We start from the raw sequence: 26,117 nt of genomic DNA on the forward strand, positions 1-26,117 counted from the left end.
AGGGGCCTCCCAAGGAAAATGGACATGTTCTTTTTGGAAACAAAATTCTTTTATCAACAGACATTTCCTGAGGATCCTCTTGGATCTTTTTGTCCTCTTCTGTCATGTGATTAATGTGACTGCTTTTTCCTTGATGATTAAAGCTTAGTAGCTTCACCTGTGTCTCATGTACAGCAAGAGTTATCTCGTCCTTGCAAATAGATTTTCTAAATCATTAAACAAGCAAGAATTCCCATTAGTGTTAGTCACTAGTCCATCTTAACTGGTGAGAATGCCTCCCCACATCACTTGGCAGAGTCAGTCTAGGCATCTCTCTTCAGCAGGATGGTCTAAGCCCAGCCCACAGATTCTAATGCTTAAGTTCAAGTAGTACCAAGAATGACAAAGAGCCTCAGAGCTTAGTAAATATCTTTTGGTCTTCTGGCTTAATTTTCTGTGGATGGACCTTCCTTCATTTCTCTTAGGCTCTGTTTAGTACATGATCTTGCCTCAGTGGCTGTTCTACTAGACCGTGCCTCTGCTTTGTATTGTTTTGAAAGAACCTGGCTTGCTACTTTCACATCAATTTATTAGGAGACAAATGTAACCTGCCAGGAGATCTAATGCCCACAGTTAACTGTGTATGCCAGTTGACTGTCTTCTTGTTATTTATAATTCATAATTAGAAAATCATCACTTATAATAATTCTTGACAGATATTGACCTCAGAGAATTATAGATACATAGCTGTCCTTGGGGATTATCAGTGGAAAAACCCAGTAGATAATTATATTAAGATCTTTAAAACATGGGTCAATATTTCCAATTATTTTCACAGTTAGCGTTCAGATGTTTACATTATTTGTAAAAGATAGACTTTGATTCTGGCTTTTATAGATTCTAAAAGCATAAAACTGGCAGTCCTTTTTATAAGTGTTACAAACCAATTTTCAGGAGAACTTAGAATATGTATTTTTCAATTAACATTTGCACTGTCCTACACTTTTAGAGGTAAAAGGTAAAAGCAGCCCAGGAAAGTCATTACCTTTCCTTCTATTCTTCTGGGTGAACCACACCTAAGACAGATGAATCTGTTCTGCTGGGGAAGTACCACAGAGCAGACCCTCCCACCACTACCACCTCTCTCTCGGTCACCCAGGTTGGTTTCTAGCATTTTATGTTTGGTGACTTAATGAATTTCCAGGAAATTAATTGTTTTAGTGCTTTTGAACATCTATTTTAGAATCCAAGTTCTAAACCAATTGTCTGTGTTCCCAAAGTAAGTGACTTGACTTCCTTATTTTCATCCTTTTTCTTAACACCTTTTCAGGTTTACATATGAAATTGCACCAGTATTTGTCCTCATGGAGCAAATAACTCTTAAGAAGATGAGAGAGATGATTGGATGGTCAAGTAAAGATGGTGATGGGATATTTTCTCCTGGTAGGTTTCTCTTCTCTTCCTCTGACTAACCTCAGGTTTTTAATATGCGGCCTTAGGATTCTTGGATGAAGGCTAGCAAGAATGCTACATTTTCTATGAACTAACAAAGGCTGTGCCTAAATCTGTACAAAGTAACAAAGGTTGTGTGAGGTTATGCTACACAAAGTTTTTCTCTCAACAGCAATTTGATGTGCTGGAGAATCAGTGGATCAAGATTATTAATTAACTGATCAACTTCAGTCAATAGTATATCTACTTTGACTCTCTAGTTCAAAGTAGATGCAATAAGGCTGAGGCAGGAGGATGGCAAATTTGAGCCCAGCTTGGATGACTTAGCAAGCCCCTTCCTCAAAATAAAAATTAAAAGGGCTAAAAATGTAGCTCAGTGGTAGAGTACCCCCAGATTCAATCACCAGTAGCACCCCCCCCCAAAGAAAAAGAAAAGAAAAAGTATCAATAATCTTCAAAACATGGACAGGTGTTCTTGGAGTAGGGAAGAGTTATATGGTGTCAGAGACAGTGTGATTGTATATAGGTGGAGAGAAGGAATAAGAAATATAATTGTCCAAGCAATTCAAGCAGACCATAAATATGCCTATTTCATTTTCAGGTAATTGATGCAAAAGTGACTAGTTTCCATCAGCCTAACATACCTAGATAGTTACCTGAGTTCTCCTTGTGTCTTTGTTTAGTTAAACATGAGTTTGTTTTTATTTAAAGTAAACTCAGAGCTCTCCTAAATGACTTAATAACTCAGTTGGGCTGTTCTTTGAAGGCAATACCCAGGCCAGTAACCAAGCAATGTCACTGTTTCTTTCTGTAAGTTCCATTACTCTCTCTCAGTCTTTCTGGACTCGGAACAGATTCATCTTTGTTCAGTTAATAGATTGAACAGAAAGTGGAAACTGAAAGGTTGTAACTCACCTATCTCTTTATAGCCACTGCTGCCACCTCTTCTTGTATTTCTGTCTAGGCTTCGGCTGGGAAGGGCACTGGAATATGTGAATCACTCCAGGCAAATTGCCTGCATGGCTTTGGGAGTGAGTGTGGCCACTTATATTCCCAGGGCAAAGGGTCTGAAGAGAGGCCCCGGTAGTAGGGAAGCCAGCAAAACATATCAGGATATTATTCTTCCCCTTCCTCACCTCTTTTCTTGACACACCAGCTCAGCCTTTGAGCTAGAAACAATAATGAAAGAGCCCATATGTTTGCTTGTTGATAGGGGGAGCCATATCCAACATGTACGGCATCATGGCTGCTCGCTACAAGTACTTCCCGGAAGTCAAGACCAAGGGCATGGTCGCTGTGCCCAAACTGGTCCTCTTCACCTCAGAACATGTGAGTCAGGGCCTTTTGCTCATGGGTGGTGGTGTTTTCCAAGGATCTGTTTAATTTTTAACCTCAAGCCTCCATTTGTTGCAGAGTCACTATTCCATAAAGAAAGCTGGGGCTGCACTTGGCTTTGGAACTGACAATGTGATTTTGATAAAGTGCAATGAAAGGTAGGCAGGGGAGAGTGAATATTAGGTTCTTGATGTATTAAATGTGTTCGTCTGTTAAATTTGTTTTATTGTGCTTAAGGACTGGTGCAGTACAGTGTGCCAAGCTGCTAATGGTCTGTTGAAAACACCTGATTAAATTACTTTTTGCTGCTGCTGTAAGTTTTTCATGTGCAGTCTCATTGATTCTTCATTTTAATTCCCCTCCTTTTACAATAATTACAGGGGAAAGATAATTCCAGCTGATTTAGAGGCAAAGATTCTTGAAGCCAAGCAAAAGGTATGTACAATATAGTAAATCTAAACTCCAGCAACTATACATTTTCTAAAATGGCCTGTTTCTCATGTAGACAATAAAAACCTTTGATAATGAGATAATTTTATTGTTTTTAAAATTCTATTCTCAGATATTTGCTTATTTGCAACTTATGAAATGATTTGGCCTCGAATGACTTATAGATTGATATCTACAAAATATTAGTTTTCTTTTGGAAAATGAAAAAAAGCTTAGTCACTAAACCACTTGTCTTCTGATTAGTTTGATGTTCTTCAACAAATCAACCAACTGGGCATGATGAACATACAGCCTCATAGAAAAACTTGTTTCTTCTTAAGTATAATCTCATTTTAATAAAGACCATTTTAGTTTAGAATTCACTGTTAAGCAAAGTGCTTTCCTGCCCTAAGCAGATGGCCAAGAGTATTTGGCAAATCCAGCCTCAACAAACTCTATTAAACAAACAAATTTCACGGAACAGATGTATCCTCAAGTCATTGCCAGGTAGCTGTCAGGCAATTTCCAACACATCATTGTTGTGGTTATCTTCTTGTACCTCCTTCTCTAATTGTGGTTGTTTGCTGGGGTCTTAGCAGAGGAGGGAGTGTTGCTAGGTCTGAACAAGGAGGAGATGTGGACCTGAGCTTTAGAAGCACCTTAGATGCAGTTCCCCCAACCTGTTTTAGTTTTATTAATACACTTCCTCATTGGCTTCTTGTTCACGTCAAAATTTCACCAGGTGTTAGTGTTTCAGGTTCCACAGTGTATAGACCTGCTTTAAATAACTGAACAATATTTTGGTTCAATTGTTTACGTCAATGAATTTAGAACAACACAGCACCTGCAAGAAAACAATATCCAGATGATATTCAGAAGTGAAATATTTGGAGTTATACCTGCCCATCACTCCAAACAGTTATTGTTACTTTTTTTCATTTATTTATATTTTTTTTGCTACAGAACTTACCACTAAACGTAGGGCGTATTTTGCTGATTTAATTTTATGATCTATCACTCTTCCCTCCTTCTAGAATGTAAACTGTGATGACAGAATTTAACTACTCTGCTCAGTGTTATAACACCATCATCTACAACAGAACCTGACACAGAGAAGTTACTGAAAGAAATTTGTTGAATAGTTGAATGAATGAGTGAATGAATCAACAAAGAATACTACCATATCAGCTCTGTTGATCACTGTTTGAAATAAATGCTATTGTATTCTTCCCCTTCATGTGAAAGTGAAAAAAATGAAAAAGGTTAAAAGCACTAATCAGTTATCTCTCTCACCTTGTAGGGATATGTTCCTCTTTATGTCAACGCAACTGCTGGCACAACTGTTTATGGAGCTTTTGATCCGATACAAGAGATTGCAGATATTTGTGAGAAATACAACCTTTGGCTCCACGTCGATGTAAGCGCTGTAATTCACAGAGCAGCCCAGTTCCTTCAGGGAGTGGAAGCAGCTCTGTTTTATAATTTGCCTCAGCTGCTCCCAACACTTCAGCTGGCCTTTTCTGCACACCAAAATAGTTTCAGCTCTTCCCTGGTCACCAACCAGCCCCTCATGACTGATACCACCCAGAGCCTGGTACACCCTCTGGGTCTCCTCCAGTTCCTTACTGTCCAGTTGCTGTCCTCTGTGGTTCTTCCTAGAATAAGTTTCCATTGCCTTTCCAGATTCCTATGTTCAAACAAATGGCAACAGAGTAAAATATAGCTAATTTCAAAGGGGAAAAGTGTAAGATACCACATTCAGAAAGTTATCATGAATGTGAACACTCAGCTACCTGTCTGAAGTCCAACCTTCTATGACATTTTTCTAAGAAGAATACCTATGTGCTACATGCAGGAAAAATAAGGAAATATATGGAAGACATTATCAACTAAGTGATTTAGTCCCAAATTTTCCTGGCAACACAAAAGGTACACTTTCACACATGTGACTGGGTATCTTTTTTTCTTTGTTTCTGTCCATCCTTTGATGCATTTAACTTCTTACAGCTGGACAAAGGGGACATCTGCCCTGCTATTGAGCAATAACTAACAAAAGCTGCTGTGTCAGATGACATGCCAAGCTATCTAGTAAACATGTTTTATAGTACCTACGAAAATGTCCTGCTGCTGTTGGAGCTTTGTGAGACCTCCAAACCTGGTGGGAGCTGCTGCTTTCTGAGTTCTCAGGAACTTTTACAATTCTGTTTTAGGAAGAAGCAGACAGAGTGCCCCAGCCCTTTGGGTAGCTTCCAGGACCTCCCTAGGGGTCTCAGAGTGTCCCTGGCTTTCCACAGTACTTTGGGTCTTAGACCCAAAAGACACCAACAGGCTCAGACCTGGCTTATAGGTATCAGAGAGCTCCTCTGACATTCAGTTGGAAGAACTTCATGTTTCTTTGTTCTTTTTTTTTCCTGTGGTGCTAGAGATAGAACCCAGAACCCCCCATGTGCTAGGCAAGTGCTCTGCCATTGAGCTACATCCCCAGCCCAGAACTTCTGATAAAGAAACGATGATGTTGACGATCTTGGTTGAATAGCGTGCGCTTCTTTTGTCAGAGAAGCTTGATTTTGGCCTTTTACATTCTCCCAGTGTTTTACTAGAGGTGTGGAGAGACTGGTTTTAGATCTCAATGTTGCTGCTCCTCTCCCTCCTTTTTCTGTCCTCACAGGCTGCCTGGGGTGGTGGGCTGCTCATGTCCAGGAAGCATCGCCATAAACTCAGCGGCATAGAAAGGTATGCGTCATGCATGCTAGGCCTCCTTGCATTCAGAACACCAAACATGCTGTGCTCTGATGTCAGCCTGCCCTGACTGCCAACACCTTTTCTCTAAGTTCACTCTTAGTTCAGCAAGCATTTATTGAGCACTTACTGTATGATTGATTTCTCAGTCAAATGAATTCTCTGTGCATTCAATTAGATCCCTCAACAAGCGATTATTTACACTGGGTCATAAGTGTGATAGTAGATGAAATTGTAGGTGCCCAGGGTGGAGAGAAGAGACACTAAACAGTGTAGGGATTTGGAAGCTAAATCAGAGTTAGCCAAGGGCACAGGAAAGTCAGCAATTCCTTTCAGTTTTTTTTTTTTTTTTTTTTTTTTTTTTTCCCCTCAGTAAACTGACTCCTGGGAAAGAAGCAAGATGCTCAGCTCAAGCTACCTTATCTTAGCAATATTAGGATAAAGGAAAACAGGAAGCAAGGATGTGGGAAAGAGTGTTCTGGACAATGGGAATGGCAAATGCAAAGGCTCTGAGGCAGGACTATTCTTGGCAAATTGGAGGACCATCAAAGAGACCACTAAGGCTGGAGCAAAGCAGGAGGGGTTAAGAGCAGACTAAGATTGGAGATAAGGATGCAGAACAAGTACCAGGAAGCACACCAGTGATGTCTCTCCTAGCAAGGACTCTGGCTTTTGTGACCACTATTGTCTCCCTTCCATCTCAGTTTTAAAGATGGGTGAGACTGGCTCTTTGAAGCATGATTATGTGGCCCTATAACTTGACGAATAATATATGCAATGTCAATGAGCCAGCCCAACTGGACATTAGATTTCTCAGGCAGTTTCCACTTTCTCTCTTTGAATCCAGGAAAACCTAAAATATTTTGCACCAGACCTTTTTTTTTCTCAATATTTTGAAGCACATGTGTCTTTTAAATGAAACTGAAATCATACCATGTCTTATTACTTTCCATTTATAGCAGTTAAAAAAATAATAACTTACTTCAGAACTTTAGGATGTTCAGAGAACCATTTAAGACATTTAATGAGATCTAAATGTGATTTCTAAATGACTTGATAAATGATAGCAGTGAGAAAATGGATAAAAATTCACTACTTTTTAAATGTGGCTTGACATGAATGCTTTTTCATGAGGTCAGCAGTTAATTAACTTTTTTTTTTTCCCTTGGGACTTCTCACAGGTTTCTTTCACAAGGTTTTCTTGTTTATGCACTTAAGGGAAAAGTATTTGAGGCCTTTCTGTCTTCTCCTTGAAATGCAGTGCACATATGCACTAAGTTGGTGCCCCTCTAACAGACTCCGGCAAGATGAAGAGGTTAAAAATTCACAGCAAAGGTTTAGCGCTAGAAGAGCAGAGGCAGTATAATTCCAAGGCAATTGCTCTGTCAGGGGGAAAGCATCCTTCACAGGTATTAAAACACATGGCCCAGCTTGGACCAGGCCAAGGAGAAGTCCGTAAACTTCTGAAGCAAATTACCCAACTTTTAATCATCATACATTATACTCGGTTGTTTCTGTAATGTCCTGGCCAGTGTGCTCCTTCAACATAATTGTGTCTGATGGAGTGATGCAGTTGCTAGGAGACGGTGCCTGTTGGGTTAACATTGCAGCCCAAACTGGCAAAATCATGCTCATTTAGCATTTAAACATGCTGCCAAAATAAATGAATAATTTTTAAAAATTTTAAAAATAGAAAAAAAAAAAACAATGTGACTAGGTGGTCAAAGTCTAGAATAGTCTCTCAGTTGATTTTTGCTTTTAGGTGTCACTTTTTATTACTGCCTCATAAGTAGGTAGGTTCCACATCACCAATCCATTTTGTAAATAAGACCAGAGAGGCACAAAGAAGTCAAGGTCTGTTGTCTACAGTCTAGTGGATTCTACAGTTAGACTCCCTTGGATTTGAATCTCTGCACCAGTCCTTCCTAGCTATGTGGCTTTAGGTAATACATTTAACCTTCTTGTAACATCAGTTTCTCCATCTACTTTAGGAGCAGTAATAGTACCAATATCATAGGGTTGTGTGGGAATTATGTATTCCAGGCACTATTATATATATTTTATATTTATTAACAGATTTTATCCTTTATTCGATTCTGTGAAAGATGGGTAAACTCCCCATCTTACAGAGGGGAACAGTGAGGCCCAAAAGAGTTATGTAACATGCCTGAGTTAGCAAATGTCAGAGCCAGGATTTAGATTTGGACAGTTTGGCTCCAAAATCTGAGCTCTTAACCACACTACCATGTTGATCTATACCTAAAGATCAAAGAACAATTGAACACGTATGTTCTTCATCAATGTTACGTATTATTAAGAGCAGTTACTTAGCAGGTGCACTCTGCAACATAAAACCCTGAAACTGCCCGCAAATATTTGTTTATCACTTCATAGTCAATTTGGGAGAATAGGCATGGGAAGGATTTTTGACTAGAGCGAGGTGGGTGGTGGTTTTGTCCACGAGACAGTTGCCTCTCACTCCTGCACCTTCTCCTCAAAGGATCATGTGCTTCTTTCAGGGCCAACTCAGTCACCTGGAACCCTCACAAACTAATGGGTGTGCTGCTCCAGTGCTCTGCCATTCTCGTCAGGGAAAAGGTCTGTACTCCCTGTAAAGATCCGCCACTGGCAGCCCGCAGGTCTCTCTGAAGGCACAAGGAGGGAAGAGCATGGGGTCCTTCACATACTCGCCAGCTAACTCACGAGATTGGCAGCCCCATTGTGAGGCTGTCGTTGCTGTCCTTTCCTGCCCTTGTGACTCACCTAGACTCTCCTCCTGCCTCTTGCTGTTGACTGCTCTTTCTCCTTGTTCAGTACTAACCTGAACAATGATCAGTCCCAATTATTTGAGCATCCCTTTATGTTTGCACAAATATGAGAGTGATCAGGTGAGGACAAAAAGTGCCCACTGAAATATACTTTGAGTTCTTAGTATGAATTTATGGTCCCAAGGGCTGGAATAAAGAAAAATAAGCTCTTGACTAGGGATTAAGAACTACACATACCAACTTAGGGCAACAAGGAACACTGGCCAAAAAGCTTCTGTGGATGAGGTAATGCCATGTTCCTCAGACATGTAACAATAGGAACCTGCCTTCCAAAGCGTCCCTGCTCCTGAGGTACCCTGCACCCTGAGGTACCCCAGAAAGACCAGCTAGAGGAACTCAGACCTGCACAGCCCTTGATTCCACTCATACAGAGTCCCTGTTAACTTCATAGCAGATCTTACAAAAGTCAGAGGACTTTGGGGAAGGCACCCTTGGGGAGGAATTTTCTTCACATCATGAAACTGTCCCACCCACTGAGGTTTATATCCCAAACCCCTGCCCACTGAATGCCATAGCACTTCCCAGTCTTTGAAACAACCCACAACACACACACACACCCACTTCCAAATGCCACAAAAGGGATAGGTCTTCAGAGACAAGAGATCATTTGCTAATCAACGACAGAGGGCAAAGGGGGAAAAGTTTTTCCAGGAGTGGTTTTAGAGAAGGACATCAGAACAGGTATAAGCTCTCAGAAAGACATCAGAAGAAAGGCTGCATGGGACCCCCAAGCCTATCTGTGCATCCACATCTCTAATCTGTGAATACAGACGCACACACCTTGATTTCTGTGATAAGGGTATACTCCAAGGCTGCAACCAGATGTGCGCAGGATACCTCTTCCAGCCAGACAAGCAATATGATGTCTCCTACGATACCGGGGACAAGGCAATTCAGTGTGGCCGCCACGTGGACATCTTCAAGTTCTGGCTGATGTGGAAAGCGAAGGTATGAAGTAGGGACATTCAGGAAATAAAGCAGAAATGTAAATTTCATGGTCTAGCTGGTGAAAGAGAGGCAGTGTATATCACACATAATTCACTATGTGTAATCAATGCCTAGATAATTGAGTTAACTATTTTCTTTGTGAGTGAAATAACTTTATCCCTTAGGCCAAATTCTCTCTCCCTCCTTCAATTCTGTCTCCTCAGTTTGAATTATCATGAAATTTTCTTAACTTTCTCTTGTAACAGCAATCCTTAGGGAGGCTAAAATTACTTAGTGTAGATATAAAGAAAGAGATAAAACTACTGCATTACATTGAGCAGAACCCTAAATTCCTTTATGAGACCTCTCATCATAGAATATATATATAACAGTTTCAAGTTCTATTGAAGAAATGCCTTCGCCATTTTTTGTACATTATTTGTACTTTTTGCACTATTCTAGAAACTACACACTGTGTGATGGGGGGTGCTGGGGATTAGAAACTGCATACTTTATTCTGAGAAATTCTATACTATACTGAAGCATAGAATACCATGTTAGCAATCACCAGCCTCTGGGGTTGCATTTCCGTATATGGGGTGAAAAAGTTTAACTATTAGGATTTCCCCAAAATATGAATAATGGAGAATAACTTGTTTGTTTCAAAAGCATTTTTATGTAACCCAGCAAATGCAGCTTTGATTTCACAGCTTTATATCACATTCATTTTTATCTATAACTATAAATTAATAATTTTCATGTTTAAGATGAGGACCACCTAATACCAACACAGCAAGATTTTCTAGCAAAATATCTAGATATTGAATATTTTTTTCTGTAGGAAAAATTTGGCAGATTATTAGTTTTTTTCCCCATCAAGTAAGTTTGCCTTAATATAGAGTCTGAATTTAATTTCTACCACAGAATAAATAAATGCCATATGTTGCATTAAGAGAAAGAGCCCTATCATTTTGAAAGACCATAATGACCACATGGCCCGTCTCAATCATTTCACCTAACGACAACCTCTTGGACCATGCTCAGGCGGACTGGCTCATGGTGCACTGATTGCCGAGGTGGGATCTTGGTGTGGGCTTCATTCCCAGTGGCCAGTCAGCAGTGACACTACTAGGAAAGGCTCAAGCTTTGCCAGCCTTGGACTCTGCCCAGGCCTATCAGCCATCCACAAGCCAGCCTTATGCATCTGCTCTCCTTGTTAACACCAACCCACTCAACAACCCTCGTGCTGGTGTTAGTAACCAGACATGCTGGCTTTAGAAACTCACGCTTAACCAGTTTGTCAATAGTTGGAGCTATTGCCATCTTCGGGCTTGAACTGAGACCAATGACTTCCTTATCCTCCTGCCTTCCTGCCTGTCACTAAAAAGGAATAATTCTGTGTTAAGTGGAAAGCAGCCTGCCTGTGAGGGTGTGGAATGTGTTTGGTCAGGACTTGCTGGGGAAGATGAGTTCTAAGATAGTAATCTTTCAAGAACCAGTTGTTTGTTTTCGTAACCTGTCGTCGACTGATGCAGTAAAGAGTTGCTAAAAAAATGAAATACAAAATATATAAAATATAAGCCAGTATTTTCATAGAGCCAATATACATAAAATTGCTCTGTTAAATTGCTTTCAAAGTTTCTTAATGCCTAATCTCAGTGTCTATACTCATGTCATTCTGGACCAGTTACCGTTTGTGGACTGGCCTTAGTCCAGATATGACACTTTGAGTAGCACTATTCTAAAGCCAGAAATGGGTGTCAAGTTGAGACTGTGAACAACTAGCAGGAAGCTCAAAGCCCTACTGAGAATAACTGCCCAGAGACCAGAGTGCCTTCAAAAGAGAAAGCAAGTCCACTTCATTTTACTGCACACACAGCTTTGAAGAAGCTGTACTTATTCAGTTAGATGGTTCTTCCTGACTATTGCCATCCAAGAACACTCCTTTTGATATTCTCCATAGACAAGGACAGCATAGCCTTACCAAGTGCTCATCACAGGGAAATACAACTTAACCATCAACAATCATGACTTTTTTCTTTAAACAGGGCACAGTGGGATTTGAAAATCAAATCAACAAATGCCTGGAACTGGCTGAGTATCTCTATGCCAAGATTAAAAACAGAGAAGAATTTGAGATGGTTTTCGATGGTGAGGTAAGTTGTCATGGACCAGAAGCATGGCACTTCCAGAAAAACCAATGAGGGAATCTTCCAAAGCCGTGTACTTCCACATTGCTACAAGCTGCTTCTGAATTTTCATTCTTGTGCACAGTTCATTTAATTTTCTCCATGTTCATGAACTTTTCTTCTGGTACCACTGGACCAACTTTTCCCCTTTACTTCCTCTAAAACCATGTCACTCTCAGCCAGCCCTTTGCAGACTGGTGGTCTTTCCATGTGGGTCTGACTCTTTCATCATTCTTGTGTTAGTCTTGTACTGGACCTCTATGATAAAGTGTTTCTTAATTCCAAGAGACTTAGAATGGGATCTCTTAGGATGGGTATATGCTTACCACCAAGACCAGTTCTAAAATGAGATTCTATTCTATTCTGCACAGAATAAAGAATTCAGATAAAATTGTCTCTTCCCTGAGTTCACACCCCAACTGTACACGGTAAAGCATTTGTCATACCAGTGTTTACTGAATGCCTACCATATGTCAGACCCATGCCAAGGACTGGGTTATACAGTATTGGCCAAAACACATACTGTCTCTGCCCTGATGGAGCTTACAGTTGAATAAATAAAGAGGGGCTGGGCACGGTCACACGTGCCTGTAATTCCAGCGGCTCGGGAGGCTGAGGCAGGAGGATTGAAATTTCAAAGCTAGCCTCAGCAATTTAGTGAGGCCCTAAGCAACTCGGCAAGACCCTGTCTCTAAATAAAATAAAAAAAGGCCTGAGGCTGTGGCCCAGTGGTTAAGTGCCCCTGGGTTTAATCCTTGGTACAAAAAAACAAAAAAAGAAAAAAAAGGAAGATGGAATTAGAGCCAGTGCTGCTAAGAGAAAATCCACCTATATAACACCAACTACATTCCTCATTAGCCTATTTATCAGGCAACCTCAATTATTAGGAAAACACCTAAAAGTCCCCAAATGGGCACAGAAGAGCTCTGAGCAGTTAAAACCAACGGTCTAGGACTTGACCATCTCACTTCTGATTCTTTACATTATTCTAAACATTTTACTAGCAGATTGAAAACAACAAATGCAATATCTCAAGCCAGTCAGTGACAGACACGGTGCTGGAAACGGCAACGAGGGAGGAAAGTGAAAGCATCAACAACAAAATATTCAGTATCAATAAACTAAATTATCTTTCAAGGATCTTCTATACGTGAGGCTCTACAAATGGCAACATGAGTAGTAACCCTTTTTTTCAATTACCTAGACGTACTTATTGTTAATAGTTCAGTGTTTAAAGGTGGTAACTGAAGTTATCTAGAAAATTGGTTGCAGGGAACAGCTCTCCTAACAGACACGATTGGATAAACTAGGCATTTTTCTGCCTCATATATGTAGAGGTAACAGGGCCTTGAGACAGACCTTCAGTCCTCATTTTTCATCTGAAAAACTTCCACTGAGGGTGCGTATGGGCTTGGGAACAGTTTCCTCTCAAGTTCTCCTAATTATCTTTTTTGTTTGTTTATTTGTTGAAATCTCTGCAGCCTGAGCACACAAACGTCTGTTTCTGGTACATTCCACAAAGCCTCAGAGGTGTTCCAGATAGCCCAGAGCGACGGGAAAAATTACACAGGGTATGGACCCATTTTTTGTCTCATCTAATTCTTTGCAGTTTCTCTGACTGGTCAGGATAGCCTCATTCTAATGAGAAAGAAATAAAAAAATAAAGACTTGGGGTGGATTTCTAGCAACAGGGTGTTGGAGAAGCCATCTTGTTACATTGTTCTCAGGTCTAAAGTGAGCCCTTGCTGCAGTTCATATATAACGGGGAGCTCTCAAGAACCCATCCTGCCTTAGGATGGTGTTCTTCATTTCAGGGGCCCTATGCAGAGCAAGTGAATGATAGACATATTCCTAGGAACATTCTACATGAAACTATGCCTGTCATGATACCTTTTAACTAAGTCTAAGTCTACTCTAATGTTGATTCATTTTAGTTGTTGATTTCTGTATTAGTTTACCTATTATTCAGAGTTGTTATTATTATATTTAATTTATGTAGTATTTTGTTTATCCAACCATTGGATAAACATGTTCAACCCAGTATCCTGGGCTCCTATGCAGAAGCCTTAATTTTTATCATTGAATTTGTCTTTGTTTTTCTTTCTTTTTATTTTTGTGGTTCCATGACTGACTTTCAAAAATCAGTCACCCAGTACTTTCTGAGGAGTCTTATGAGTAGGCAGGCTTAAATAGTCATTAGATATTAACCATGAAAGACACCTGGATATAAAATATTTCTTTGTGCTTATGTCAGTGTAGACACAAATGGTGAAAAGCCAGTTGTGTTGAACTGTTAAAAAGAACAAACAACTTTAAAAAAAGAGAGAGAGGATGTTAATATCAGTTTTGAGTTTTGTTTTGTTTTCCATTATAAGGTGGCTCCAAAGATCAAAGCCCTGATGATGGAGTCAGGCACAACCATGGTGGGCTACCAGCCTCAGGGAGACAAGGCCAACTTCTTCCGGATGGTTATCTCAAACCCAGGCGCCACCCAGTCAGACATTGATTTCCTCGTTGAAGAGATAGAAAGACTGGGCCAGGATCTGTAATCCCCTCACAGAATATGAATTGATGGAAATTCCCTTTCCCCTCTGGCACTCTAGAAAAAAACCTCTATAAGTTGCTGAAACACATAGGCCCTTTCAGTGAAGGAAAATATAATATCTTGAAGAATACTTGTTACAACTTTAAGCTTGTTAGAGTTAGCAGGAAATAATGTTCTTTTAAAAAAAAAGTTGCACATTAGGAACACAGTATATATGTACACTTATACATACCTCTCTACACACATATATATATACATATATACACACACACACACACATATATATATGTATAGTGAGTGTGGCTTAGTACTAGATCACAGCATGTCTCCTGCCCCACGGGAATTAATGTCACTTGCAGCAGTTACTAAGGGGTTGAACACGTTGCAAATCAGCTTGCCCAAAAACCACAGGAAAGATGGTCTCCGAAATGCTGTGTCATAGGAACCAAGGGGAATTCTGTTGGTGGGATTTGACCTCACTGTCAGTGTTTCTCCCACCTGAAGAATAATGGATGAGAAGAAGCACTACTAGATGACAAGCATCACTCCCTCTCCATTAGTGTCCTGTTAGGGGAAAACAGTAGCAGTCATTGTTACAGGTGTACTATTGCTGCATTTTTAGAGATTGATTTATGTAGATTGTGTATATTACTATCGTCTGATCTTGGGTTGGGGGAACATATGTAATGATTTCAATACTGTTTAACTGTAGGTCAGTGAAATATTGCTTATTTATATTCAGAGATTTACCATGTTAAAGAGACATCTTGTATTTTCTTTCCATTGTATTGTATCTTATTTATATAATAATGAAATAAGTTCTGAATACTGTTTATGGTATTTTCGTGCATTTGTGAGCCAAAGAGAAAAGATTAAAATTAGTGAGACTTGTATTTATATTAGAGTGCCCTTAAAAGAATGATTTAAGCATAAGTGTACTGTCAGTAAGAGAATTCTGATATTGTACATAGAATCATATATATTGAAATCCTATTACTTCAAAAGCATCTGCTCTTCTCTTGCCCTCTGTCTGGCTGTATGTCTGGTGTTCTCAATGCTTTTCTAGTAATTGCTGGAAATAATTAGATCTCCTGTAATTTTGTAGTAGTTCATGACCAATCTCTGTGACTCGCTTAGCTCAAACCTAAGGCAATGTTTCTGAAGACCTTCTGAAGATCTCTGATAAACTACCAGTTTCACAACTGTTTTTGAAGAAACAAAATCTACACTGTGCATTTTAGAGTATGCAAGAAGAACATAAATAAATATATTCTCCATGGAGAATTTCAAAAAAATATTTCTTCTCATTTGTGTTTCATATATGGAGAGATTTTGAGTTATAGTTACTTAGTCCATTCATTCTCCACTAGCTGACTTTAGGTCATGTTCAGTATCTTTATTAAACTGAGACTCAACCTGTTGTCTAGGTCCTGAGCGCCTCATCTATAAAAGTCATTTTGATTATAGTTAAATAAAATTTGCTCTTCAAGCCTTAAGAAAAGTTCATCCCACTTCTCATTTTCCTAACTGTATCTTGGACTTCCATCCATTCAGCCATTCAGCAAGTATCTGCTTTCTTTATATTGAGCACTATTCTAGGCACTGAGGTTATAGTGGTGTGCATGGCAGACACATATTCCTTCTAGTGAGGACCTTGTAGCATTTGGTGTCTGTGGTCTCTGAATACGTGGAAGATCACAGAAGCATTCCTTTCTTACTGCATATGCTTATACAGAAGTCCCAATTCATTTCCTCAGGAAATTATTCAAAATCATTAGAAAATAGGGCCCAATTTCTAGGATATTCTATTAAGTAATAATAAATATTATCTCATTCATACTAATCCATATCCACTGCATACTGATGTTTTGTGTGAACATAGGTTTCATTTAACTTGGGTAAATACCAAGGTGTAGGATTCCTGGATCATGTGGTAAGAGTATGTTTAACATTGTAAGAAACTGCTAAGCCATCTTCCAAAATGCCTGCACCATTTTGCATTCTCATTAACAATGCATACATTTTTCAGTTACTCCATGTTCTTGCTGATTTATGGTATTGTCAACCTATTTAAAAGAAATTAACCACTCTACAGATGATGACATGTGGTTTTAATTTACTTTTGCATGAAGCACTTTGGGAGGATTACACTGGAGTTCTTCACCTCAGAGGCAGTCAGGTCTTTCCTCTCCTAACCAATTAGGACACAAACCCTTTGCCCTGAGTCTGTGGCAATCTACTCTGTCCCAACCTTAACTGGGAGTCCTTCCCCTTCAGGCACTTCTCTTGAGTGGGGTCATTTTTATTTAAAATCATCCCAGATTATATAAGGAGAATTTTTTAAACATGCACACATAGGATAAAGAATAGTAATAACATCATAGTTGAGTCCATACGACTCAGCCTAAGAGACATAATGTCACAGTACCTTAGAGCTCTCCAACCCCATCTTGTACCCTTCCCTAACTGGATGCTCCCCTTCCCCAGGAAGTGATCGCTAGTCTGAATTTTGTGCTAATCACTTTCTTTTCTCTATGTAGTTTTACCACATATATAGACATTATTGTTTAATTTTGCTGGGCTTTGAACTTTATGAAAGTGAAATAATGCAGAATTTATTACTTCTGTGACTTGTCTTTCTATTCAACATTATGATTTTGCAAGTCCAGAGCTAATTCAGAGACTTGGTGCAGTTAAAAAAAAAATGTACCCCTTCCTTCAAGGACAAGCATCCTTGTGCCAGTGGGGGTGGAATAGATTTTAGTGCCTACTCAGCCCATTGGCACAACCTGAAAGCACAGCTTCATGAGGAAGCCTCATGTTTTTGAGATTCGCCTTTGATATAATTCACTTTTATTGCTGTAATGCTACTGCAATGCGTGAGTATACTTCACTTTGTCCATTCTTTGGGGAGTGAATATATGAGTTTTTCCAGTTTTGAGCCCTTTGGCACAATGTTGTTATGAGCATTCTTGTACTTGTTTCCTGGTGCCCATGTGCGAAAGATTTTCTAAGGTTTTATAAAAAACTTAGAAGGGAAATGGTTGGGTCAGTGTTCTCGAACTTTATGGAACAAAGCAGAGCAGTCACACCAAGTGTCACTACACTCAGCAGTGCAGTTATTCCTCACCCTCACTTGGCCCGAAACTTGTTCCAGTCTGGTGGGTATAAAATCATATCATATCATGGATTTACCTTGTTTTTCCCTGATTACAAGTGAGGTTGAACATCTTTTCATTTTACTATGAACTTGTCTTCTATGAGATGTGTAAATCATGTCTGTTGTCCAATTTTCAGTTGGATTATCTCTTCTGATTCTTTAGATCTTCTCTATATATTTCATACACTGATTTTTTAAAAATTATGTGTTTGGTGAATTTCTTCTCCTAATTTGGGGCTCGCCTTTTTGCTCAACTAAAATGGTCTTTTAAAAACATAAGTTCTTGCCAGGCATGGTGATGCATGCCTGTAATCCCAGTGATTTGGGAAGCAGAGGCAGGAGGATGGAAGTTTGAGGTCAGCCCCAGCTACTTAGTGAGACTCTGTCTTAAAATAAAAAATGAAAAGGACTGGGGGATGTAGATCAGTAGTAAAGCACCCCTGGGTTCAATCTCTAGTGCCAAAAAAAAAAAAAAAAAAAGATTTTTAAAAAATTCCTAAGATAATATAGCCAAATTTATCAAAAATTTTCTTTAAGAAATTTTTCTCTACAACAAATTATAAAGGTAGTCCCATATGTTGACTTTTAGGTTTTAAGGATTTATGCCTTTCACATTTAAGTTTAGTTTATCTTGAATTGCTTGAATTGACTTTTGTTGTTGTTGTTGTTGTTTTTTAAATTAAGAATAATTTTATTTTCTTGGAAATAAAGTTAAATTATATTTTCACAAATGAAATTAAAATTTTCAGCTTTATTTACATAACTTTCATCTTGAAATTTGATACCATAAATTATAATTTATATTTTGTCTTTTATTATAATAGATACTTAAAAATATTTTAGTGGAAAAATGACATATAAAGGTACACATAAATATAATTTTAATATATTTCAATTTTTCTGTGCATTTTTATACTTTTATAAAAACATTCATTCATTGGTACATTTTTATTACAATTATAGTTTTTATTTCTTAGGTCACAACTGTCAACAGAAAGCAAACTGTGAAAATTTGATCACCGTATTAGTGATTTTTGTTGAAATTAAAGTAAGAAAATAAAATACATATATGCCTTGATTTTATTACTCAACTAAACATCATCAGCCATAAAAATTATTCAGCTATGCTTAGGAACAACTTAAGTTCTGTCATCTTTGATTTTCTGCCAATTTTCAGTTACATAAAAAGAATAGCTTCAAACATATTTGTCAAGTATGCCATTAGGAAGATATAATTGACAAGATAAGAAGATAGATGTACTTTATGTAAAAGTCTGTTAGCTTGACTTATACCTTTAGAAATTTGTTATATAGGCCTCCATTTGCACTCTCTCCTTAGACCCCACAAATATTAGAAGAGTAATAGAGTCATGTTCTCAGTACCATCAGGTTGCCAGGTGAGTAAATTTCAAGGGCAAGGTGTGACTACATAAACATCTTTTTTGTTTTGTTTGTTTTAAGTTCAAGAAGAGGGGCTGGGGAGATAGCTCAGTTGGTAGAGTGCCTGCCTTGCAAGCACAAGGCCCTGGGTTCAATCCCCAGCACCCAAAAAAAAAAAGTTCAAGAAGAGACATATTGAACTGAGAGTTATGGAAACATGGGGGAAATACTATTACTTTTTTTTGTTTTTTATTGTAAACAAATGGGATACATGTTGTTTCTGTTTGTACGTGGAGTAACAGCATACCATTTGCATATTCATATATTTACATAGAGTAATGATGTTTGATTTATTCTGTTATTTTTTCCTTCCCCCCCACCCCTCCGACCTCTCTTTTCCCTCTATACAGTCCCTCCTTCCTCGATTCTTGCCCCCCTCCCACCCCCCATTAAGTGTCATCATCTGCTTATCAGTGAGATCATTCCTCTTTTGGATTTTTGAGATTGGCTTATCTCACTTAACATGATATTCTCCAATTTCATCCATTTGCCTGCAAATGCCATAATTTTATTATTCTTTATAGCTGAGTAATATTCCATTGTATATATATACCACAGTTTCTTTATCCATTCATCAATTGAAGGGCATCTAGGTTGGTTCCACAATCTGGCTATTGTGAATTGAGCAGCTATGAACATTGATGTGGCTGTATCCCTGTAGTATGCTGATTTTAAGTCCTTAGGGTATAGGCCTAAGAGTGGGATAGCAGGGTCAAATGGTAGGTCCATTCCAAGTTTTCTAAGGAATCTCCACACTGCTTTCCAGAGTGGCTGCACTAATTTGCAACCCCACCAGCAATGTATGAGTGTACCTTTTTCCCCACATCCTCTCCAACACCTACTGTTGCTTGTATTCTTGATAATTGTCATTCTAATTGGGGTGAGATGGAATCTTAGTGTAGTTTTGATTTGCATTTCTCTTATTACTAAAGATGGTGAACATTTTTTCATATATCTGTTGATTGCTTGTACATCTTCTTCTGTGAAGCATCTGTTCATATCCTTTGCCCATTTGTTGATTGGGCTATTTGTATTCTTGGTGTAGAGTGTTTTGAATTCTTTATATATTCTGGAAATTAGCGCTCTATCTGAAGTATGAGTGGCAAAGATATTCTCCCACTCTGTAGGCTCTCTCTTTGCATTACTGATAGTTTCCTTTGCTGAGAGAAAGCTTTTTAGTTTGAATCTATCCCAGTTATTGATTCTTGCTTTTATTTCTTGTGCTATGGGAGTCCTGTTAAGGAAGTCTGATCCTAAGCCAACAAGGTGAAGATTTGGACCTACTTTTTCTTCTAAAAGATGCAGGGTCTCTGGTCTGATTTCAAGGTCCTTGATCTATTGTGAGTTGACTTGTGCAGGGTGAGAGATAGGGGTTTAGTTTCATTCTGATGCATATGGATTTCCAGTTTTCCCAGCACCATTTGTTGAAGAGGCTATCTTTTCTCCATTGCATATTTTTGGCCCCTTTGTCTAGTATTAGAAAATTGTATTTATTTGGGTTTGTGTCCGTGTCCTCTATTCTGTACCATTGATCTACCTGTCTATTTTGGTGCCAATACCATGCTGTTTTGTTACTATTGCTTTGTAGTATAGTTGAAGTTCTGGTATTGCAATACCCCCTGTTTCATTCTTCCTGCTAAGGATTGCTTTAGCTATTCTGGGATTCTTATTCTTCCAGATGAATTTCATGATTGCTTGCTCTATTTCTGTGAGGTATGTCATTGGGATTTTAATTGGAATTGCATTGAATCTGTATAGCACTTTTGGTAGTATGGCCATTTTGACAATATTAATTCTGCCTATCCAAGAACATGGGAGATCTTTCCATCTTCTAAGGTCTTCCTCAATTTCTTTCTTCAATGTTTTGTAGTTTTCATTGTAGAGATCTTTTACCTCTTTGGTTAGATTGATTCCCAAGTATTTTTTTTTTTTTTTTTTTTTTGAGGCTATTGCAAATGGAATTGTTTTCCTCATTCCCTTTTGGCTGTTTCGTCGCTTGCATATGAAAATGCTTTAGATTTATGCGTGTTGATTTTATAGCCTGCTATTTTGCTGAATTCATTGATGAGGTCTAGAAGTTTTCTGGAGGAGGTTTTTGGATCCTCTAAATATAGAGTCATGTCATCCGCAAATAGTGACAGCTTAAGTTCCTCTTTTCCTATTCGTATCTCTTTAATTTCTTTGGTCTGCCTAATTGCTCTGGCTAGAGTTTCGAGGACAATGTTGAATAGAGATGGTGAAAGAGGACATCCCTGTCTTGTTCCCATTTTTGAATTGACTGTTTTTTAATTTTTTTTGTTCTAATTAGTTGTACATGACAGAATGCATTTATACATTTTGATATATTATACATTTGTAATCTTTCATTTTTCTGATTATATAAATTATAGGATCACATCCAGTCATGCAGTCATATATGTACACAAGGTAATAATGTCTATTTCAAAAGGGCTATGACTTTTACTCTCCCATATAAATCTTAGGACCAGTTCATCAAGTTTCACAAAAAAAATTCTATTGGAATTTTTCTTGGACTATCATTGAGTGTGTGGATCAAGAACACTAATATCTTTTTGATACTGAATATAGCAACCAAAAGCATAGTATATATTTCCATTAGCTAGGTCATCCTTAAAGACTTTTAATAAGCTTTTGAAATGCATTTGTAAATTTTTGGTAGATTTATTCCTAGGTAAATTTTATATATATTCATAATTTTTTTTGTACTAGGGATTGAACTCAGGGTCACATAACCATTAAACCACATCCCCAGCCCTTTTTATTTTTTTTATTTTGAGATAGGGTCTTGCTAAGTTGCTCAGGGTCTCACTAATTTATTGAGGCTGGCTTTGAACATGAAATCCTCCTGCCTCAGAATCTTGAGTTGCTGGGATTACAGGCACACACCATCATGCCCAGCATATATTATTACTTTAAGTGGCTTATTTTCAAATTTTCATTTTACAGTTGATTGCTGTTGATACATTGAAATGTCATTGCCTTTTGACCTGTGATTTTGCATCCCGAAAGCTTACTCAAACTCAATTTTGTGCCATCTATAAATAATAACAATTTTGTTTATTCATTTATGATTCTTATTCTTTTTTCCTTTCCTTGATATGCTGCACAAATCAGAATATCCAGTGTAGTTCAGAAAAGAAATGTTAGTAGGCATCCTTGCCTTATTCCTGATATTGGAGGGAATGCTTTCACCAGTCACCATTGATTTTGTTTCCTGTAACTTTTTTATAGTTGTCCTTAATTGGGGTAAGGACTATTTTTTTTTTCCAAGTTGGCTGTAAGTTTTTATGATAAATAAGTGTTTAATTTCATCGATAACATGTTCTGACTTGTTGGGATGATCATGTCTTTTTTTTTTTTTTTTAAACTGTTATTGTGGTGTTACTCAAACTGTCTAAGTTTTCCATATTTTATTAAGTCAGTTTTTGCAAGTTGTATTTTTTCCCAGGAATTTACAAATTGTCAAATTTGTTGGCATAAAATGGTCTGTCATTGCTTCTTCTTAAAATCTTTCCATTTGTATTTATATTTCCCATTGTTTCCTACTCATGTTAACTTGTGTCTTGTTTCTTCTGCTATCTTTAATCTTAGCAGAGGTTTGTCATTTTCATTAAACTTCTCAGAAAGTGTTTGTCAATACTCTCAATTATATGATTGCTTTTTACCTTATTAATTTCTCCTATATTTGTTATTCCCCTTCCTTCTACTTAAAAATACTTTTTTAGTTTTATCCGCTATTCCTTTTACTAACTTGTTAGATTGCATGCATAGGTCATTAATTTTGAGCTTTTCATCTTTTCTAATGGAAGCAATTAAGAGTGTATATATATATATATATATATATATATATATATATATATATGTATATATACACACCCCTACAAGGATCACATTAGCTAGATACCACATGTTTGGGCACATGATACTGTTATCATTCTATTCTAAATAGGGAGGTTATGACAATTTTCCCTTATAGTGTGTTAATTTTTGTTCTCTTAGTAGTTATAAATCAGTTTATAATTTTAAATATTTTTCTGGTGACTTAAAACTTTTATCACTATGTAGTTACCAACTATTCTGCCTTTTTTGTCTAATAGTCTGTTTTGTCTGATGTTAACACAGCTATACCATATTTCTTTATATAGTCTTTACATAACATTTATTTTCTTCTCTTTTGAGCTATAATATTTCTATGTCTTTGTTTTAGGTTTGTCCTGTATAAAAGGCCTAGAACTTGATTTTGTCATTCTTCCTTTCTATTTTTGTCTTTTAACTGAAGGTTGTCATCCACATCATTTATTGTGATTACTGTCATATTTGGATTTAATTCTATCACCTTATTTTGTACAATGTGCTCCACTTTTTCTGTTCTCTCTCTCTCTCTCTCTCTCTCTCTCTCTGTTAGGATTAATTGATTGCTGTTTTGTTTTGTTTCTGTTATTTTGCTGTTTTCCCTCTCTGCTCACAGGTTATAATCTGCTTTTCCACCATTGCATAATAATGTTACTCTCCTCACAAATCACATGAGAACCTTAGAATACTTTTACTCTGATCATCTTCTCCTCATTTCCATGCCAAGGTAATCCAATTTTTAAAATCTCTTCTGAACCCCACAATTTGTACACTAATCATTTTATTCTGATGATTTTTGCTTAGATATGCCCATATAGTTACAACTACATTTGTGCATGATTCCTTCTTGCATCTCAGACTTTCCATTTAGGTCATTTTCTTTTCCCTTGATCTGCATGTGTTTGAACTTTTCTTTATTGAAGCCTATTAATGGACCCTCTTGTAGAACAAGCTAACTTTGCTTCCCAGGCTTTATTTGTGAGGCTGGTTTGAAAGCACAGTGATGTGCTGCATTGAGGATGAGAAAGGTAGCTTGTAGTTAAGGCAGACTTTGTTAAACAGGCATCATTCCAGTTGTACCATCAGGCATTATGGGATTTGTTATCTTTTACACATAAAGGAAACCAAAGCATACATCGTTTACCTGCCAGAAACAAACACTTTCACCTGAAAAAAAATGATGTAAAGCAAATTAATAATGGGAGTCTCACTATACTGGGGGCTAAAGAGTGAAATTTTTTTAAATAAATGTGGTACGCAAGGTTGCTTTAATATTCCAGTGAAACCACTTCGAGACTCCTCTTCCTGGTTCCTCATTCTCCTTAATGGATTTTCATGCCTAACATTTATTCTTTCTTCTTCTGGTCACATCATCTTCACTTTCCTCTGAGGAAATCTCCATTCTTCATCCTTGCCAAATGTCAATTGGAGGAACAAGCCCTTCCTCTGTTTCCGGAGTGGTCACCTGACTCAGGGTGGTCAATCGGGGCCACACCCTAGGCCTGCTGATGAGATACCTGACATGAAGTCATAAAGCCTCAGACCAGTAAGGAGCCCAGGAGCAGAGTAACACTGGAGACCCTGAGCAATCTTGGCTTTGACTTGAAAGATGGAAAAGGGACCCCACCTAACAAAACCACATTTTGTTTATTCCAATATTCTCTCATAATGGCCCAGCTTATCTGGAGGACTATTGTAGTCCTAATTACCAATGTAGTAGCTTAAGGCAACGAAAACTTACCCACATACAATTCTGTCAGAAAACCTAAAACCAGACTCAGTCCACTAAAGTCAAGGTGTTGGCAGAGCTGTGCTCCTTCTGGAGGCTCTAGGGGAGAATCCATTCCTTTTCCAGCTTCCGGAGGCTGTTGCATGCCTTCACTCATGGCTCTATGTCCATCTCCATCTCTGACTCCCCTGATTCCCTCTTTCCATCATAAGGACCCTGACATTTACATTGGGTTCATCCAGATAATCCAGATAATCTTCTTATATCTGGAACCTTAACTTAATCACATCTGCAAAGTCCTTTTTGCCACGGAAGGTAACATATTCATAGGTCCCAGGGGCAATAGTATGGGCCTCTTTAGGGGCTGTTAATCTACCACAAGAACCTATGAGTAGCATCCAACATGAATAAATGTGCATAGGGGCCAAGGTACCTCCTGACACAAACCTCATCTGAGGAAAAGGAAAAACTGATGGTCCACAGACAAAAAGTAGGTGTGAACAGGAATCTGTTAAATCCAGCTGGAAATGTCCTGCTTGAGAGTATTTTTTGTAGACAAAGACCTTATTTTGTTATTATTATAACAAAATAGCTCTTATTATTCCTAAGAGCTAGTGTCAGAGATCTAGTGAAGAAGGGCTGGTAACAAGGAAAGTTGTTCCACTATAACCTGAGCAATATAGAGCACAAGATGACATGGCTTTGGAGCCACGTAAGTAGTGGAATCCACAATGGGGGTGTGTGTGGACTCTGTGGAAAGGGCCATGCCTTCTGCCAGGAACTCAAGTTAGTGGATTGTTTGGCTAAAACAAAGACTTTAATGATGATGGCTTCAAAATAGTTAACTTTTGAGGATGTTTTCTCCCACTCATCAATATAGTTTTAGGCCTCATAGAAAAAGAACCCACTAAAAAGAATAGGATTCTCCTGTATCCATGGCAGGACAACTTGGCCATGATGGGGCCCATCTGGTCTCTCTAGCAGATATGAGAAGAAAACAGCAGGCAGATCTGCTAGGAGGAGTATATGGTGTGGTGAGCCATCTCGTCTTCCTGTGCTCCTGGTCCTCAAAACATGGGTGTGGGGAACAGAAGAGGGTGTGAAGGATGGTTTGTAGTCTGGAACAGGGTAATGAGTGAGGTTTTTCTCTTTTCCCCAAATTGGTACTTGGGATCCAACACTGGAGGCACAAAAGTGGTAAATAATCCACATTCTAAAGACAACTGCCAAGCATTGGATCACTTATGGCTTACAGGGAGGGCAGAACTGGCTCTTCAAACAACAGCCACAACCCCAAGACCTTCTCAGAGAAGAGAGAAGGTATTTGTAAGGTCATAAGTGGGGTCCCAACCAACACCCCAGAGGAGCTAAAGCTTGGAGGTTGGAGAGGAGACACCCAAGAGGAGATGCAAGTCTCCCCCAACTCCACCCTGTGCGGAATGAAGGAAGAGGAACAGAGCAATCTACAGCCTACCTCTACCACTTCACATCC

General features: G+C 38.4%; 1 protein-coding gene across 2 annotated transcripts in view; it reads left to right on the forward strand.

Annotated features, from left to right (window-relative positions):
• GAD1 (glutamate decarboxylase 1) overlaps window positions 1-15,679 on the forward strand; it is a 39,059-nt gene extending 23,380 nt beyond the window's left edge. For both annotated transcript variants that reach the window (XM_079135482.1, XM_079135483.1), the window contains 11 exons: window positions 1,310-1,422; window positions 2,645-2,760; window positions 2,845-2,924; window positions 3,147-3,201; window positions 4,496-4,612; window positions 5,864-5,928; window positions 8,454-8,532; window positions 9,561-9,710; window positions 11,738-11,845; window positions 13,360-13,449; window positions 14,254-15,679. In XM_079135482.1, the coding sequence (XP_078991608.1) occupies window positions 1,310-1,422; window positions 2,645-2,760; window positions 2,845-2,924; window positions 3,147-3,201; window positions 4,496-4,612; window positions 5,864-5,928; window positions 8,454-8,532; window positions 9,561-9,710; window positions 11,738-11,845; window positions 13,360-13,449; window positions 14,254-14,427 (1,147 nt within the window). In that variant the 3' untranslated portion in view covers window positions 14,428-15,679. The remainder of the gene's footprint in view (window positions 1-1,309; window positions 1,423-2,644; window positions 2,761-2,844; window positions 2,925-3,146; window positions 3,202-4,495; window positions 4,613-5,863; window positions 5,929-8,453; window positions 8,533-9,560; window positions 9,711-11,737; window positions 11,846-13,359; window positions 13,450-14,253) is intronic.
• Window positions 15,680-26,117: the final 10,438 nt, after the last annotated feature.

Source organism: Sciurus vulgaris, assembly GCF_902686455.1.
Source record: "Sciurus vulgaris genome assembly, chromosome: 3".
NCBI classification, from domain to species: Eukaryota; Metazoa; Chordata; class Mammalia; order Rodentia; family Sciuridae; genus Sciurus; species Sciurus vulgaris.